At 47.8% G+C, this 17,480-nt stretch overlaps 1 protein-coding gene across 2 annotated transcripts in view; it reads left to right on the top strand.

Moving 5' to 3' along the window:
- The window catches only part of ITGA9 (integrin subunit alpha 9), a 273,563-nt gene that overhangs the window by 207,850 nt on the left and 48,233 nt on the right, over positions 1 to 17,480 (top strand). For both annotated transcript variants that reach the window (XM_080934771.1, XM_080934772.1), the window contains 4 exons: positions 1,463 to 1,542; positions 7,455 to 7,544; positions 10,163 to 10,271; positions 13,874 to 13,981. In XM_080934771.1, the coding sequence (XP_080790897.1) occupies positions 1,463 to 1,542; positions 7,455 to 7,544; positions 10,163 to 10,271; positions 13,874 to 13,981 (387 nt within the window). The remainder of the gene's footprint in view (positions 1 to 1,462; positions 1,543 to 7,454; positions 7,545 to 10,162; positions 10,272 to 13,873; positions 13,982 to 17,480) is intronic.

The raw sequence follows: 17,480 nt of genomic DNA on the forward strand, positions 1-17,480 counted from the left end.
CACACACATACACACACATTTACACACACATACACACACATTTACACACACACACATTTACACACGCATGCACATACATACACACATGCATGCACACACATGCACAATCACACACATGTGCACACACATGTGTACTCATGTGTACATACACATGCATGCACACACAAATATGCACACACTCACATATATGCATACTCACACACACTTGCGCACACACACCACTTAATGTAAATTTTTGAGTGACAGAAATCAGATTTCATTGGGAAAGCCATACCCTTTCTTGAACATGCTGCTCTGCTGTAAAAATCATGTCACAAGTCAAACCCAAAGTGTGTCTGGTTGTCTCTCCTAATGGAATGTGAGTATGACATGTATCAACTCTAAAAATGTCATAAAGTCAATAGAATAATGACTATTGGAATATTGGTTTCCTGTTTCTGCTGCAGAGGCCATAAGCATAAGTAACCATATTATATTTCATTTTAAACAAAATTCGACATACAGATGTCAAGACCATAAACAATACTAAAAGTTCAGAGGTGAGGGACTGGAGAGGAGGGTAGAAAACCCACCAAGTTACACAGGACTGAGCGTCCCACCTGTGCTGCCTCATACTCTCCTGTCCTCAAACCCTGGTGTCCTCAGGTGCCAGGATGCCTGCTCAGCCTACACTTCAGTCTCACTCTATTGGCAGTGGGCTTCTGTCACTCATTTCCAGCTCTCACTCTGATTGGCAGGGACTTCTGCCACTCACTTCTAGCTCTCACTCTGATTGGCAGTGGGCTGCTGTCACTCACTTCTAGCCTGTGATTTTGACTCTCACTCAAACCCTGTGCCGTCTGCTCACCTCAGTCTTTAGTAATGGTTGACTCAACTCAGCTGGGACAAGGCCCTTGACCATTTTCTTCCCTCATAAACCAAGTTCCTGCGCAGCAGAGGTTTCTGCCTAAAAAGGGCGTGCCTGTGCCCATCATAGATAATGGTTTGATTTAAGAGTCTGTGCCCATTGCTCTCAAGTAGCATTCGGTTTCACAGGCTTCGACGTCTCAGAAGAGCATGCAATTGCCTAGAATTTATTTGAGTGGAAACCAAATAATTGAGATGCAGTCCACAATCTCGGCATTTGCTGGAATTAAAGACCGTCTTGTAAACATCACGGCTGCTGAGAAATGTAAACTTGGCAGAGGCTGGGAAGGTGGTGGAATTGAGTCAGAGACTCCTGGCTTTGCAGTTTCAGCATGCTGTTTGCTCTAAGACTCCCTGTGGCTGGCAGGGGAAATGCACACCTCCCTGGGGTGGGGGAGGGAGAAGCCTCCTGCCACCCGAAAATCAGATATACCTTAAAACTTGCTATGCAGATGAGCTTCCTCCAGAAGTTATAAACTACGAATGATTCTAGAAAACAGTTTTAAAAGTATAGAATGGTTGTGGGTGACAGATGTGCTGCTTTCTGTCTCCCTAGTACGAATTCAGTGTCATCTTTGACACAAGCCACCTGTCTGGGGAAGAGGAGACGCTCAGCTTCATCGTGACGGCTCAGAGGTAAAAAAAAAAGGCCTTAAACAGACTTTTTTCTTTCCAAAAATAAAAATCATCGTGGGATGGGGAAAGGACATGCCTTGGTCGTGCGCAGGATGCAGAAGATTTGGAAATGGCTACTCAGTGATAAATCCCCACAGCCCTGGGCGGGATCAGATCTCTGAGGGTGATCATTATTAGGTTCTGCTCACTACTGAGATCACATAAGAAAGCTCAAGGGAGGGCTGGAGCGATGGCTCAGTGGTTAGAGCACTGACTGTTCTTCTAGAGGTCCTGAGTTCAAATCCCAGCAACCACATAGTAACTCACAACCATCTGTAATGGGATCCGATGCCCTCTTCTGGTGTGTCTGAAGACAGCAGCAATGTACTTATAATAAATAAATCTTGAAAGAAAGAAAGAAAGAAAGAAAGAAAGAAAGAAAGAAAGAAAGAAAGAAAGCTCAGGAAGGAGAGATTTGTGTTGGTTCACGGATAAAGGGGACACAGTCCTCCCAGGCTGGGAACTCATGGAAGGAGGCTGCTCTGGGCAGATGCTTGCTCACAGCTGGTCCAGGGATCAGAGAACTGGGAATGAAGACAGATACCTGCATAGAGGGTGTACGCTCACTAATAGGGCCAGAGGTCTGTCTCCTGGGTAATCATAAATCTACTCAAGCTTAGAACAAATCTAATTAGAACTGTCTGTCATCCCTGGTCACACTTCTAACCAAACCTGGAATGCCCGAGGATAGGCTTGTCATGGGAACATCTACAGCTGAGGTGAGGCAGGCCTGCTGAGGTGACACTCTAGCTCAATGTTATATAACTAACTTGTCAATTCCTGCTTGATCGTGTTTTCCAAATCAGACAGATGTTCTCTGTGGGTTGTCAGGATCGGTTATCTGATTCTGGGAGATACATGTTTAATCACTGGCCGAGTAAAGAAAGCCACCTACAGACTGGGGATGGTGAAGCTAGTTGGTAGAGACACTCAAACGGTGTACCTAGAAAACAGAACTGTCCCAGAAGCCAAGTGGACAGAAAGCAAAGGGAAAGGGCGGGAATGGTACCTCTCCCCTTAGGAATCTGTACAGCTACGGGTGCCTGAACTAACCTGTGGGCTTATGAGCCACCGTCTACACTCAACTGAAGCAGCATCGAGCTATCAAATGGCTAGCCACTCCAATGAAGGAAGCACCATTAGGTCAGGGAGTGTGGACAGACAGAGCCTGATAAGTTCAGGCAGGTGTGGTTGGACACTCAAAACAACATATTCATTTACATTTCTAGTTGTAGGGCTGGAAATGGCTCAGCATGACAAGAGTGTGTTACTCTCGCTGAGGACCTGAACTTGGCTTCTAGCACCCAGCCTGATCAACGTACAACTGTTTATAGGTCAGGCTTCTGTGGATTTGACACTCTCCTATAGCTCACATTCATACACACACACACACACACACACACATACATACACTCAAATATACACACACACTCAAATACACACATACTCACACACACATACACACCTACTCATATACACATACGCATACATACAGACACATACTTACACTCACATAGACACATATAGTACACACACACATATATACTCACACACATACACACCTACTCACACATGCATACACATACATTCAGATACACATACTCACACACATATAGACACACATACTCACACATACAAACACTCAAACACACTCATACTTACACTTACACACATACACACACATACAATACACATATATACCCACATACATACACATCCACTCACACACACATAGACATACATTCAGACACACATACTCACACACATATACACACTCTCACATACACACATTCAGACATATCCACCTACACATATACACACTCACACACACTCAAACACACACATACTTACACTCACATACATACACACACATACAATACACACACATATATACTCACACACATACACACCCACTCACACATGCATGCACATACATTCAGACACACATGCTCACACATATACACACTCACACACACAAACACACATTCAGACACACCCACATACACACACACTCTACACAATACACACACATACACACAAATCCAGGTGCACACACACACACACACACACACACACACATACTTTAAAACAATTTTTAACTTTCTAGTTGAAAATACGTTGCAGTAACAGTCTAAGAGTCCCATGTGCCGTTTACTCAGCCAATGCAGACATTCAGACTCATGGATTTTCCTTTCTTTCTACATAGATTTTCTTTCCTTGATCATCTGAAAGCAAGGTGTAGAAGCCATGCCCCTCGACCCATAAATGCTCCCTGCAAATTCCCCAAGAGCAAAGTCACATGTGACTGTCAAACAAGGGAATTTGAATCTGTGGTTCAGTTACACACTCATCTCAGTGATGTCTTCCCACGGATTTCCCACGGGTTCCCAAGAAGGGCTTATTCTCCTTTGCTCTATTTTCAAAGTCACACGATCATATAAGAACAGGCAGGTTCCATTTCTGCAGCGGAAGGCAAGAGAGGTTCTGGGGTGATGGAAGTGGGGTGTTTCCATGCTGAAGCACAAAGCATGCAGTGGGGGTCCAGAGTGCACCATGAGAGCCGCAGACATGGGAGTGAACGGTACCTGGGCATATCCAGAAGTCTGACAACCGTGAGGATTCACTATGTTTTTAAAAAGAACAGTAGCCCCAGTTTCATTTTTATGGCTATGATGAAACCCTGACAGCAGTTTAGGAGAGAAAAGGACATATTTGGTTGATGACTCCAGGTTATAATTCAGTGTAGCAGGGAAGTCACATTTTGGGCACTTGAATCATTAGAACCATAGTCAAGAGCAGAGAGAAGGAAGGCACATGCATGCTCACCTGCTAGGCTGTGTTCATCTGGATTCCTCCACTCCTATGTGGGTCAAAACCTCCTGCCTAAGGAATGCCGATGCCCATGGTGGACTGAGTCTTTGCACACTACTTTAGGACACACATCCCACCCCTACCCCTACAGACACATTTACAGGCCAACATGATGTAGACTATCCCTTACTGAAACCTTTCCAGGTGATTCTAGGTTGCCTGGTATCTAAACTTAAAGCTAACAGGTACACTGACACAATGTAACAGCTCAACACCTTACATGATTCTGCTTTTTTTTTTCCTTTTTTGCCACAAAAGCATTGTTGGACAGACCCAGCATTGTGCTGTCTTTCCTGCAACACTTAGCCCAGGCAATAGTCATGAGAAGGAACAGGACATGGAAAGGATTTCCTTGTCAAAAGAAAAATGACACAATCTGCCTCTAGCCCGCTCCCAGAGAGAACAGGGAAAGCAGGGGTCAGAGGCACAGCGGTGAAAGCTTCCTTTCGTCTCTCAGAATGACTGACTAGTGCTGGGCCAGTGGAAACACCTGCAGCTTTGAAATATGCCGATGCCTGGTGTGACCCCACCCACTTCTGGGATTTGGATCTAGTTAGTCTGGAGTAAGAACTGAACTTTTGAGTTTGGGGAAAGACTCCGTGATTCTAACTAATGTACAAGTCCTGAATTTTCCTGAGCATACTAACTACCAGTTACAGTGCTAAATGTAGGTTATATTTTTAAATGCCCACTACCTACTAAAGTTAAAAAAAAAAAAAAAACCTCACAAACATTAGTATAAGAATTTCCATTTAATTCCTTAAATCATAAATGTTGAGGAGCTTGTATAACCTTTTAAACATACTGGATTGTTCTACGTGCTTGCTTTTCTTGTAGATTTGGTGGAAATCTGGCCTGCCTGACCCAAAGAGCTCTCCTAACACTTGACCCCCTGCTACAACAGGCAGATCCCCAAAGTTCCTTATCTCAAATCTGACAGTTAAAATATCAGTCATTCCGCTCTTCCATCACCACCCTTTGAAGGGCTCTTGCCTACTTACAGCTTTCAGGGAACATCAAACTGAGACTAAACAGTGTTTCCTGACCCCTCATCTCCACCATCAGTGGCCTGGCCCGGCAGCCCACTTGGAGAAGTCCCAGCATGTTGGATCTTGAGGAATGGCAGAAAGTTGTTTGATGTTTTGTCTCTTTATCTCAGCTCTTCAACTTGGCTCGTTCTGGAGCCGTTACTTGATGACAGATCAAACCGTGATTGGGTGCAAGCTGCCAGCAGCCCCAAGTGTCTGGACAGATGGGGCAAGAGATGGCTCTTCCCTCAAGAGTGAGCTACTCAGGCCTGGAAAGATGCCGCACGTAGGGAGGGTGGCGGGCAGGATTGTACCAACTGCACTGACAGGGAAATCACCTCTGGACTGCCCCGGGCACTGGGAAAGACAGGGTAAGAAATCTAGTCGTGTGGCTACCTGTTTCCCACTGTCATGTGCTGTGGCCACCTTGCGAGGGACTGATGTCATCTCATGTGCGGAAGACAGATGTGGATCCAGGGGCAGTGACAGCGACCCTGCATGGTCAGAGTCATGGACTGCCATTGTCTCTGAACAATAGGAGAGAGGGGAAGGGGAAGTATTCCAGGACTATTGCCATCCAACACTTGCTGGTGGAAGAGGAAGACATTGGGCCAAGGCGGGGACAACAGAGCAGCTGAGGTTAGCAGATGTTTGGGAGCTATTTCTAGAGGACTGGGTAAGACAAGCCGTGTCCAAACATCAGAGGGTCTGGACTTCACAGGTTCCATCCAGAGAGGGCAAGCTTCACTTTCAGCTAGGACCCCCTGTTCAGTCCATGTGACAGAGCCAACCTCAAGTGTACCACTGGTTTAACAAACCATACCCAAGAGCCATGCCTCTTCCCAAGGCAGCCACTTGTCATGAGCATCCCAGTCCTGGCTGAGGTTTAATGAACTGGTGAATCAAAGTGAGTGGGACCCTGGCTTGGAATGTCATTGAGATGTCTAGAAGGTCGGCTCCCCCTGGCTCACAGTGAGGCTATAAGATGTCTTGAGCTGCTCACGTAGGTCCAGAATGGTGATCCCTCTGCCTCTGGACTCATGCTAATATGTCCATGAACCTCCTTCCTGGCAGCCATGTCTCAGCTTTGATGATCACTGTTCATGCTGGCTAGTTTTATCAGTCAACTTAGCACCTGAGAAAGGAGTCGCAGTTAAGGGATTCCCTTGATCAGATTCGCCTATGGCATGTCTTTGTTGATGGATGTGGGAAGAGCTAGCCCACTGTGGGCACGGCCTTCCCTGGGCAGGGTATCCTGGACTGTGTAAGACAGGAGAAAGCCACATGATACTGAGTAATGTGGGTTCATTCATCTCTCTGCTCTTCACTGTGGGTGTGATGTGTTAAGTTTCTACCTTGACTTCCCTCAGTGAGGGGCAATAACCTGAAAGTGTACCTCTTCCTCCCCTAAGCTGCTTTTGTTTGGGGGTGTCTCATCCCGGCGGTAGGAATGTAACTAGACCACTGTTCCACATGCAACAGGGTGTTCACCTGTAGCCCATCAAAACTACAGAGTCATCAGGACGAGTTAAACCATGGCTCCTACCCCACCCCTACCCCCAGTTGGGGCTTTCTCTGGTGGAAGCCTACTCACCTGTGTGACCAGGAGGTGCCAGAGAATTTCTGTCCTCTCTCTTCTACCACAGTAGTTCTCAGGGGTCTCTATGCCCTCGGGTGGGACATCCAAGATACATGTCCTGTCCTGCTTCCTGAAGTCCTCCCCAGTGAACCTGGGGTCCCAGCTGCCTCCAGCATGCCCCTGCTGGGTAGCAAGCCTCCGGTGGCTTCCTCCCTTCCTGGTCTCTTTATCTCCTATTGGTGTTTCCTGGGGTCATCTCCCATGTGTACTTCTTGCCCCACCCCCTTGGTACACACCAAATGGGGACAGATCAGGAGAGTCTGAAGAACGTTAGTGGCTTCTGCTAAGTGGCTTGCACTGACCACTGCCCCGTCCTTCTTCTCTCCCCCACACAGTGGCAACATGGAACGCTCTGAAGCCCTGCATGACAACACCCTGACGCTGACAGTACCACTGGTGCATGAAGTGGACACGTCCATCACTGGGTAAGTTTCCGGAATGCAGGGCGCCTTGCAGTGGGAGGCTGCGCTGCTCCTAATTTGCATGTGTCACAGCCAAGAACAAGTGGCCCCCCAGCCAGCTGGAGAAAGCAGGAAGAAAGCTTGTCCATGGTGGCCCATATCCACCTCCCATCTGCTTTTCCCCTCAGTAGGCCCCATACATAGGTAGTAGCATGTGTGCTGGTAAGTTGTCTGAACAACCCATGTGTGGTGGTTTGCACACGCTCAGCCCAGGGAGTAGCACTATTAGAAGGTGTGGCTCTATTGGAGTAGGTGTGTCATTGTGGGTGTGGGCTTAAATCCTTCCCCCTAGCTTCCTGGAAGTAAATAGCCTTCCACTAGCAGCCTTCAGATGAAGATGTAGAACTCTCAGCATCTCCTGCACCATGTCTGCCTGGATGTCGACATGTTCCCACCTAGATGATAATGGATTGAATATCTGAACCTGTAAACCAACCCCAATTACATGTTGTCTTTATAAGAGTTGCCTCGGTCATGGTATCTGTTCACAGCAGTAAGACCCTAACTAAGACACTGTGGATCTTAACAGGCACCTATTTCTGGCCCCTGACATACACTATCATGTGTGTTGTACACCCAGAAGCAGGCATTGTACCAGATTAACATACTAGTTAAAAGCTGCAGGGCCGAAGAGAGCAGCCGGATGTTCCTCACACCCTACCTCACAGGAAGGCCGCCCTTCCGTTCAGCTCCATAGTTCCTACTTTTCGAAATTTCTGTTACATCCCCGAAGTAACCCAGAAAGGGCTCTGCCTCATGTCTGTGGTGGTCTGGAATGGACACAGAGCCACTCTAACAGCAATAGTGACCCATCCAGGTGAAATGCACAGCCAGCTGTTGCCGCCGGTTCTGTTGGAAAGCAGGGACTCAGCAACCTGAGTCAGCTTTCGGCCAGAGCTTAGAGAACTGAGAATCCGGCTCTTGTCTCCAGCTTTCAACCAGCAGATTATGTGTACCTCTCTGATGGCGGCCAGGCTGGTGGGGGCCGGGGGGAGTGTCAGACAGTTGGTTTAGATCAAATGGGAACTCAAGGAATTCTTAACCCAAATGCAAGCTGAACTCTTCCAGAGTTCAGTTTCTGGTGTCTCGGTTTTCAAGCGCTCTGGATCTAAGCCTTGGTCCAGAAGAGCAATGTTGCTCACAGAGGGAGGGGCCACCCCTGCAGTAGCTGGGCCCTGCTGGGAGCCAGCACAGTGAGCATTCTCTATTCCTCCTTGGCATTCCATAGCATGGCTCTTAGACATGAGGCACTGGTAGAAGGTATCTGCAAAATGGCACATGTTGCCTGTTTCACAGCTCTGTTTATAGCCCTATGCTTTATCCATCCATCCTGTCTAAGGGACAGGACAAAATGCCCAGAACCAGGCCTTGTCCTTAGGGATGAAGTGGAAACACCTCCCCCACACACTGGATCATGTTTTCAAGGCCTCAGGAGACCTCAGTGTGAGGTGCCAGCAGTCCCCATGAAGCCAGTTAAACAAATGAGTGTGCCTCTGATCTTTCCAGGGATGGGAAACGGGGCGAGTTTAAATTTATTATCCATAAAATGCCTGTTTCTTTTAAACTTTGAGTGCATTTATTCTGTATGTGTGTGCCTTGTGTGTGTGCGCATGCACAGGCACGAATGAGCATGCACAGGGTTCATGGTCAGAGGCCAACTTGCAGGAGTCAGCTCTCTCCTTCCACCATGTGGGTCCTAGGGATTGAACCCAGGTCTTCAGGCTTTGTGGCAAGCACCCCCTCAGCCATCTCACAAGCCCTGAAATACCAAATTTCTAATAAGCACAGGAGTCTGACAGATATAAATATGCTTGAAAAATGAATTTGTCATGGTTCCAGTTGCCAAATACATAATTTACTTAACATTTATTCCTCAAAAGCTTGTTATCAGCATAATCTACAGAAATGCCCTTTACATGGCAAGAAAATTGTATGATTTTATTGTCAAGGGATTTTTTTTTATTTTTCTGTTTTTTGCAAGGCGGGGGGTTGTTGGGTGTTTTTTTAAGATTTTGTTTTGCTTTTGGTTTCTGTAGCTTTTGATTTTTAAAACCTTGTTTTAGAAACACAGTTGGGAGGATGGCTGAAGAGATGGCTCAGTCAGTAACGTGCTTGTGAAATAAAAGCACGAAAAACTGAACTCTCGTCCCCAGAACCCCTATAAGAAGCCATTAGCATCGGTAACCCTAGAGCAGGCAGATGTCTCTAGGCCTCTTGTTCAATGGCAGTCTCTGCCTCAGAAACTAAGGTGGAAAGAAGACATACCTGATGTTGACCTCTGACCTCTAAACCTGTGTGTTCATACATGAGAACCAACAGATACATGTGTACAAAGAAATATACTCTCGGTATGCAGTGTTTCATAGTTCATTAGTATGGCCTCAGGTAAGGAAGGAGACATATCTGTTAGGAAGTTGTGGGTAGCTGTGACTGTTCCTGGGAGAGGAAAATGACCATCCAGCAGGGACAAATACCGGGCTGGAGACACAGGGAGGAAGAGAGAGATTTGAGTCCTCAGTCCAGCAGTGACCCAGAGGCCTGGTCTCAGGTAGGATGACAGATTTCATGCTTTCCTCTTTCAGAATCGTGTCCCCAACCTCCTTCGTGTATGGCGAGTCTGTGGACGCCGCCAACTTCATTCAGCTGGATGGCCAGGAGTGTCACTTCCAACCCATCAACATCACTCTCCAGGTACTGGCCCAGCATGTGGCCACTGATGAGAGGACCCAAACGTTTGTCTTTGTTTCTGGTCTATTTTTCTGATGTGGGGGTCGGGGGCAGAGATAGTGAGGAGGTGTTAGTCACACACCTGCAGACCTTGGTGTCTTTCAGAGTTTAGAACAGCCACACCCAAGAGCAGTGCTTCCCAACCTTCCTAACACTGCGACCCTTCGATACAGCTCATGTGTGGTGACCCCCCAACCATAAAATCACCTCTGTTGCTACTTCATAACTGTAATTTTGCTACTGTCATGAGTCATAATGCAAGTATCTGATACGCAGGGCATCTGGTGGGACCCACAGGTTGAGAACCATTGCCAAAAACCAGGAGTTTTATCAGGAAGGTGCATTCAGGCCACGATCCCCATTAACTTGAGAGCTTTAGAAGATTCCAGGATTTTATGCTGACTCCACTCAAGTTTTCTTGCCCTGGGGACCAGCCTTTCAGAAGTACAGTTTTCTGAGAGCAAACCCCTGTGAGCCCTTGCATACCTTGGAAAGTGTGCTGGCTCCTCACTGGGTAGAGCTTACTCAGTTTAGGTTCTTAAGTATCAGCGCCACAGGTCTGCTGGGTGTGTGGTCTGTAAACATCCAGAAGGCATGGTTCCTCCTCTTAGAGGCTGCAGACTTTTTCTAAAACATCCAGAAAGTAACTATTTGAGGCCTTGTGAGCTACACTGTTGGGCTGTAGGAGAAGGTGGCTGGCTACAGAGAGGGGTACTGCTTTTAACCTGTGCACCTTGCTTTGCATGTGCCTTGTAGGGGACATGGAATGTTACTCTTTAAGTCGGAAATTTCACAATGTAACTTTCTTAGTTTGCTGGATAAGAGTAGGCACAGGGTCAGGTTTTATCTTAAGGCCTAGTTTGTCAGCCTTTGCTCTTAAAATATGGATCCTAAGGGCAGATTTTCAAAATAGAATTATATGGACGTGAAACCAGAAGGGCCTTAGCATTAACTGCCCTGTGTCCTTTAAGGGACAAGTACAGAGAAATGTGGCCCCATGAGAAAGGGTGTACAGGGCACCCCCAGAACTAGGTGAGACAAGCCTGGGCCAGGACTGGCCGGGCATTAGCTGGAAAATGCAAGAAGAAATAACCTCTCTTGTTTAGTGGAGACTACATCTCACAGTCCCTGGTTCTGCCTCCTAGTGCTTTCCCTGCCTGCCCATCCTCCTCTGAGACCATGGTCTCCTTAGATGATATTCACTATGTGAGCAAGATCACAACGTTCTTCCTTGTCTGTGGTCCCTCCCACATGGACACAGGGATGGCAGGTACTGATGAGGTGAGGGTGCAGAGGATGAGGCTAAAGCAGTTTGGGGACTCAGAGAAGATGATCTTCCTCCATTGAGAATGCCCTCTGGTCAGAAGGGCTCCGCACCATGATGGATAACACATGTTTCCAGCTTAGAGAGGATGGGTTCTTGACTTGCTAAGCCCCGCTGTCATGCCCGCCCTTGATTTACAGAGGAGACTAGGAAAGAGTTCAGTGAGACTGCGGGGTGACGGCTGTGGCCTCGCCTCTGGGTTGCAGGCACCTCTCAGGGTCTGCTCATTGCTTCCCTTTGGGTTAGGAAACAAACAGCGGGCAGATTTATTTTGTTTTTCTGATTTATATCCTTTCTTCTCTTGAAATACAGGATACAGACAAGAGAATTATTTAGAAAGGTTCAAATGACCCAGACAGTGTCATAAAAAGGGGGGGGGGCAAGAGGAATGCTTGGTATATAAAATACCAGATTTATAACAGGCACTAAATATGAGTGCCTGCTCAGAGGATAGAAGGAAAACAGATGGATGGGTGGGTGAATGATCAATGGGTGGATCGATAGCTGTGTGGTTGGATTCTGAGAGCATGCAGCTTGCTCTTCCAGTAGAATCTCTGTCTAAGAACATAACTTATTTCACACGTGACCTGATGTAAAACCCCGGCTGAGACTGTGTCCCTGGGGAGTTTGTGATTAGCGTGGTCCTTAGATCAAACACAGAGCCAAGGGAGCTTCAGCCGGCAGTTCAAGTTTGAGGCAATGGGCTGGGTCTGAGAGCTGCTAGTGAGTTGCAGATTAGGAGAGCCCCTGCACACACACACACACACACACACACACACACACACACACACAGACATACACACGTTAGCAAAGGCTATGTTTCCTGGAACGTCATCTACTGACTCACTTTTCTGGTACAGCCATTGTGAGTACAGTTGTCTGGCTGGAAGGTCACATAAATTGATAATGACCAGAAGGGAGGCTGGTGTGGGGAGAGGGGAGAAATATGGAGAAATATCTTGAGTGGTTCCTTGATCAGCGCTATCGTTCCTGAAGCAGAAACAAGACTTCCCAAAGGAGGGGTCCTTCTGTGTCTTCTATTAGTAGGTCTGCCATTCAACAAGATGCATCTGAGCTAAAGGACTCCCTCAGACAGGGAAGGGCAGAAAGAAAGTCTAGTCTAGGCTGGCTTTCTATGCCAGCCTGGTGAGCAATTTTCCCGAGGGAGATGCAGGTTGTTGACTATTCATAGTAATTGGTTTGATTTGGATTCATTTGGTTGATTCTTCTCATCGGGAGTCTAAATGCTCCCCCACCTGGAGAACTACAAGGAAATGTATTATAGACGTCACGCACTTGGCTTTCACACAACTTCACACAGATTTTAGGATGGTTTGTGGCAAGCTGTTGTTCCTTCAGTTTGTCTGGTTTGGTTTTGTAGCTCACTCGGAAGCCCTGTCTAGCCTAGACCTCACAGACATCCATCTGCCTTGGCTAAGTGCTCCGGTAACATCATGTGACACACCTGGATGCTTTATTGTTTCCCTCAGACCAGGTCTCCCTGTGTGTGTGACCCAGGTTAGCCTAGAACCAGCAACTCTCCCGCCGGTGCCTCCTAAGTTCTGGGAAGATAAGGTTAAAGGTGAATCTGATCTTACTTGCTGCCTCAAAGAGGTTAGACCAGGTGGCAGGAGCCCTTCTCCCGTGCTCGTCCATCCCCACTTTCTGTGGGGTTCCTGGGCATGGGAATTGCAGGAGGGGCCTCTGCAATTCTGAGCTCTTGAGTTTTTCTTCTTGAACTGAGCTGTTTTCAGTGGTGGCTGGATAGCATTTCCTTTTCTTGTCTGAACGCTGTTGTTGTGGAAGTACCACACCCACCCATCCCAACTGTTTCAGTAACTCCCCACACTGCCCTCCTGTGTCTGACCGAGCCCCTAGATCATCCTTACTTTATTCTAGAGTGCTGAGAACCCCTTAACTTCATGTTGATATCTGAGTTTCCACCAGCTCTCATCAGTGAACAAACTTCTAGGTGTATAAAATCAAATACAATTTTCAGCAAGAAGAGGACATGAAAATGCTCGATTTTGTTAGACCTCCACTGTTTTGTATTTCGTCTCAAGGTTGGGTCCGAGTGATGGAGCTCTGTTTCAATTAAAAGCATATCTGGATATTAAAACCACATCCTAGCTCCAGGCCATCACACTTCTCTGTCTGGCTCAGAGACTCTTAAGGCATATGCTGGATCACATGACCTGACACTTGTGTGTCACTGACAATTGCCATGTGCTTCACCCCACAGGTCTACAACATGGGTCCCAGCACCCTTCCTGGGTCATCTGTCAGCATCTCCTTCCCCAGCCGGCTGTCACCTGGTGGTGCAGAGATGTTTCATGTCCAGGACATGGTGGTGAGTCCTCCATCTGTGTCCTACATTGGTTTCAGCTTTGAGCTGCCTGTTTGAAATTTGTGTCACTTGCCCTGGAATCTTCTGGAAGGCTCAGGAAGTCAAGGTGACTTCACACTTAGAAGACGGGAACCCTGAAGAAAGACATTCACCTCTATGTTAAGACAATTTGATGCCATGAGACCTTGGAAGGGACTAGGAGGGGATGATTGTAAATTCGACCCCCCAGGGTGGCTTGTGGTACCTCGGGGACTCTCGAAGACTATCTGCAGTCTTGTGTGTGTGTGTGTGTGTGTGTGTGTGTGTGTGTGTGTGTGTGTGTGTGTGTTTCACTAGGCTCTGTTCCTCCTTTTATGTAGATTCCAGCAATTGATCACAGGACCTGGTGACCTAGTCCCAGTCACCCACCAAAGGTCCCACCTTTAAGTGCTGTATGTTAAGCGTGGTCATAGTAAAGACAGATAACTGCCATCGAGAGTGCTAGAGAGCAAGCCACACCCACACCGCAGCACCTCTCGGGCCTGCTTCTCCGCCTCAGCAAACAGCCGCTCTGCCCTTCAGCCCAGGGCAAAGGCCCTGCATCATCCTAAACTCCTTCTCTCACACACTTCACACCCAGCAAACCTCACATGTGCCCCTCATGAAAATCCCAGTGTTAGCACTGTTTGTGTCTGCAGAGCTCAGGTCTAAATTCTGCCATCTGCCACTCGGGTCATGGTAAGTGCCCCCTCACCGGTGTCCCCGTCTTTACCCTGGTCTCTTACAGCCCATCCTTGGTTGGGTCCTGACACGCTTCTGTGTAGAACCTGCCAGTGGCTTTCTTTCCCCATAATGTCCTCAGCAGCTTTGCTGTCCCCATGCTCTGTGGCCTGTTCTCTGTCACAGCCTCCTCTTACCCAGCCTCCATGCTGTTTGCAGATGGTGTTCCATCTCCAGCATTCAGGTGCCCATGTAGCCTCCTCCTCCCGGTCTGTCAGTGAGCCCCTCCTTCAGTCTCTGTCCTGACACTCCTCACCCCTCTTGCCTGCCCACAGGTCACCTTGTCACCAAGCTGACACCCTAGATCTACTTTCTAATTAGGCCACATAAGCTGCCTTCTGTCTGTTCCCTATAGCATAAGGACAGGAATCTGTGTGTGTGTGTGTGTGTGTGTGTGTGTGTGTGTGTGTGTGTGTGTCTTTCTCTCTGTGTCTCTCTCTTTGTCTCTCTCTCATTCCATGTCTCTCTGTGTGTCTCTCTCTGTCTCTTTGTCTGTCTGTCTGTGTGAGTCTGTCTCTCTCTCTGTCTCTCTCTCTCTCTGTCTCTCTCTCTGTCTCTCTCTCTCTCTCTCTCTCTCTCTCTCTCTCTTGTTCCATGTGTGTGTGCCCCTCTGTGTGTGTGTGTTGTGTGTGTCACTCTCTGTATCTCTCTGTGTCCCCCACCCCAGACCTAATGCAGTGCTCAGACTGTAATGCAGATGTTCAGAAAACATCTGTGGATCATGAGAACAGTTCCATATTCTAAAGCACTTGCTAACTGTGAGTCCAGGGAAAGTCTGACAACGCTCTCCTCAGCACCCCTCTGCCTGGGGATTTGATTCATAGTTGAGGATAGTTTAATCTCCAGGGAGATGGAGTGTGAGACATTCCCCCCTCTCTCTGAACCTCTGGAAAGGAGAGCTCTGAGGAGTCACCACACAGGAAAGCACATGTTAGCTGAGTTGGGAGGATCAGGAAAGCTCAGGGCTTAGGCAGCCAGCCAGAGAGAAGGTCTCTCCATACACGGTTTGAAAAGCAGGGCAGCAAGCCCAGGGCCTGTGACACATTTAAGCCTAGAGTCTGAAGGGCACTGCCTCAGGGTGGAGGTCTGGGAAGCTCTGTGGGATGCTGTCATGCTTTCTGGCACCGGCGTCCTCTTGGGTCACATGGGCCAGAGACTAAAACCATGTTGAGTGTTACTAGTGCTGAGCGGGTCCTGCTCAGTTGCTTGCTTGCCTCATATGATGTCACGTGTACCTGTGTGTTCCGTGCCGTGCTCTTGTCTGTAGGCCCTGCTGAACCCGCACGGTCCAATCCCCCACAACTGTGTGCCAGTGGGGCGACATTCAGCAAAGCACACACTTCTGTCTTCCTGCCTTTTGCTTCTAGTGCTGACGATTGAGCCCAGGGCCTTGGACATGCAAAGAGCACATTCTACCGCTGCCCCACCCCCTCCGTAACTGTTACTCACGAGAGTAACCAAAACCTTACCTCGTCCTCAATATCGGGAAGAACGGTGTTTTCACTCCATTCTATATGACACAACAGTAATGTAAGAGCTGATCATCTGTGTTATAGAGACACAAGCTCCACCCATCCCGCCCCATGAGCGGAACTAACTGTGGTAAGAAGTAATCAGAGTGTTAAGTCGCTTGGATGGTCAAGTCATTTTAGACTCACATGGATCCGTGGATATATGTTAGGTTTGCCCAAGGGTTTTCAGAGTGGCTTGTCTGTGAGTCTAGCTGGTGACCCCGAAACTCCCAAGAAGAAAGAGGAGCCGGCTTCTGGTTTTTAAGTCCTCCGAAGCAAACCCTTACTTTTTTTTTTTCTTCAAAACCATATTTACGGCATGGTCAGTCACAGAGTTCTCGGTGGCTAACCCCAGTGAAAAGGCCAGCCATGAGGGTCAGTGTGAGATAGGAAAGCAGTTCCCAGACAGCGGATGTTGGGGTACTGTGCGAGGCCTTTGCTGAATGACTGATGGGGAGCCTAGAAACAGTCTTGGGGACGGCAATGTGTGGCAAGCAAGGATCCCAGACACTTGTCTCAGAGGACCAAAGCTAGCTCACCCTTGGCCGTGGGGCCCATGTTTTCTCAAAGTGAAGGTGGTGCCCAGTCCAGCCCAGCCCAGCTCTGCCCAGCCCTGCCCAGCCCAGCCCAGCCCTGCCCAGCCCTCTCTTGCCCTTTGAAGCCTGAGACCCCTCAGTAGATCAGTGACTGGCTAAGATCATGTTCTTACCTCATCCTTCACAACTTTGAAAGGAACGGGGATTTCAGTCTGGGGACTCGGGCAGCTTTCTAGTTTCCTTTCTGTCACTGTGATAAAAAACAACCTGACCAAAAGCAACTTGGGAGAGGAATGGGTTTACCTAGTTTACACTTCTGGATCACAGCCTGTCATTGAGGGAAACCAGGACAGGAAGTCGAGCAAGGACCTAGAAATAGAAACCACAGAGAAATCCTGCTTGCCGACCTATAGGAGACATTTCTCATTCAAACCACCACAGATATACGTCATAAAGGTGTTTACCTTTTGTAGCATCAAAATACATCACAGAAAAAGTTCAAAGGTGTTTTGGGGAAAGATACAACATAGGAATGTGACCTTTTATTTATTTTTCAAAATAACAAGGAAAAGTCAAAAATAAAATCATACAAATGGAGGTAGACAGAAAACCCACAGTGGAAGTGGGAAATAAACAAACTCAGCCTCCCTGTGATGAGAGCATCACAGGCTAACAATGAGGTTTCGTTGCAGTAAA

Source organism: Micromys minutus (genome assembly GCF_963924665.1).
Source record: "Micromys minutus genome assembly, chromosome: 21".
Classification (NCBI taxonomy): domain Eukaryota; kingdom Metazoa; phylum Chordata; class Mammalia; order Rodentia; family Muridae; genus Micromys; species Micromys minutus.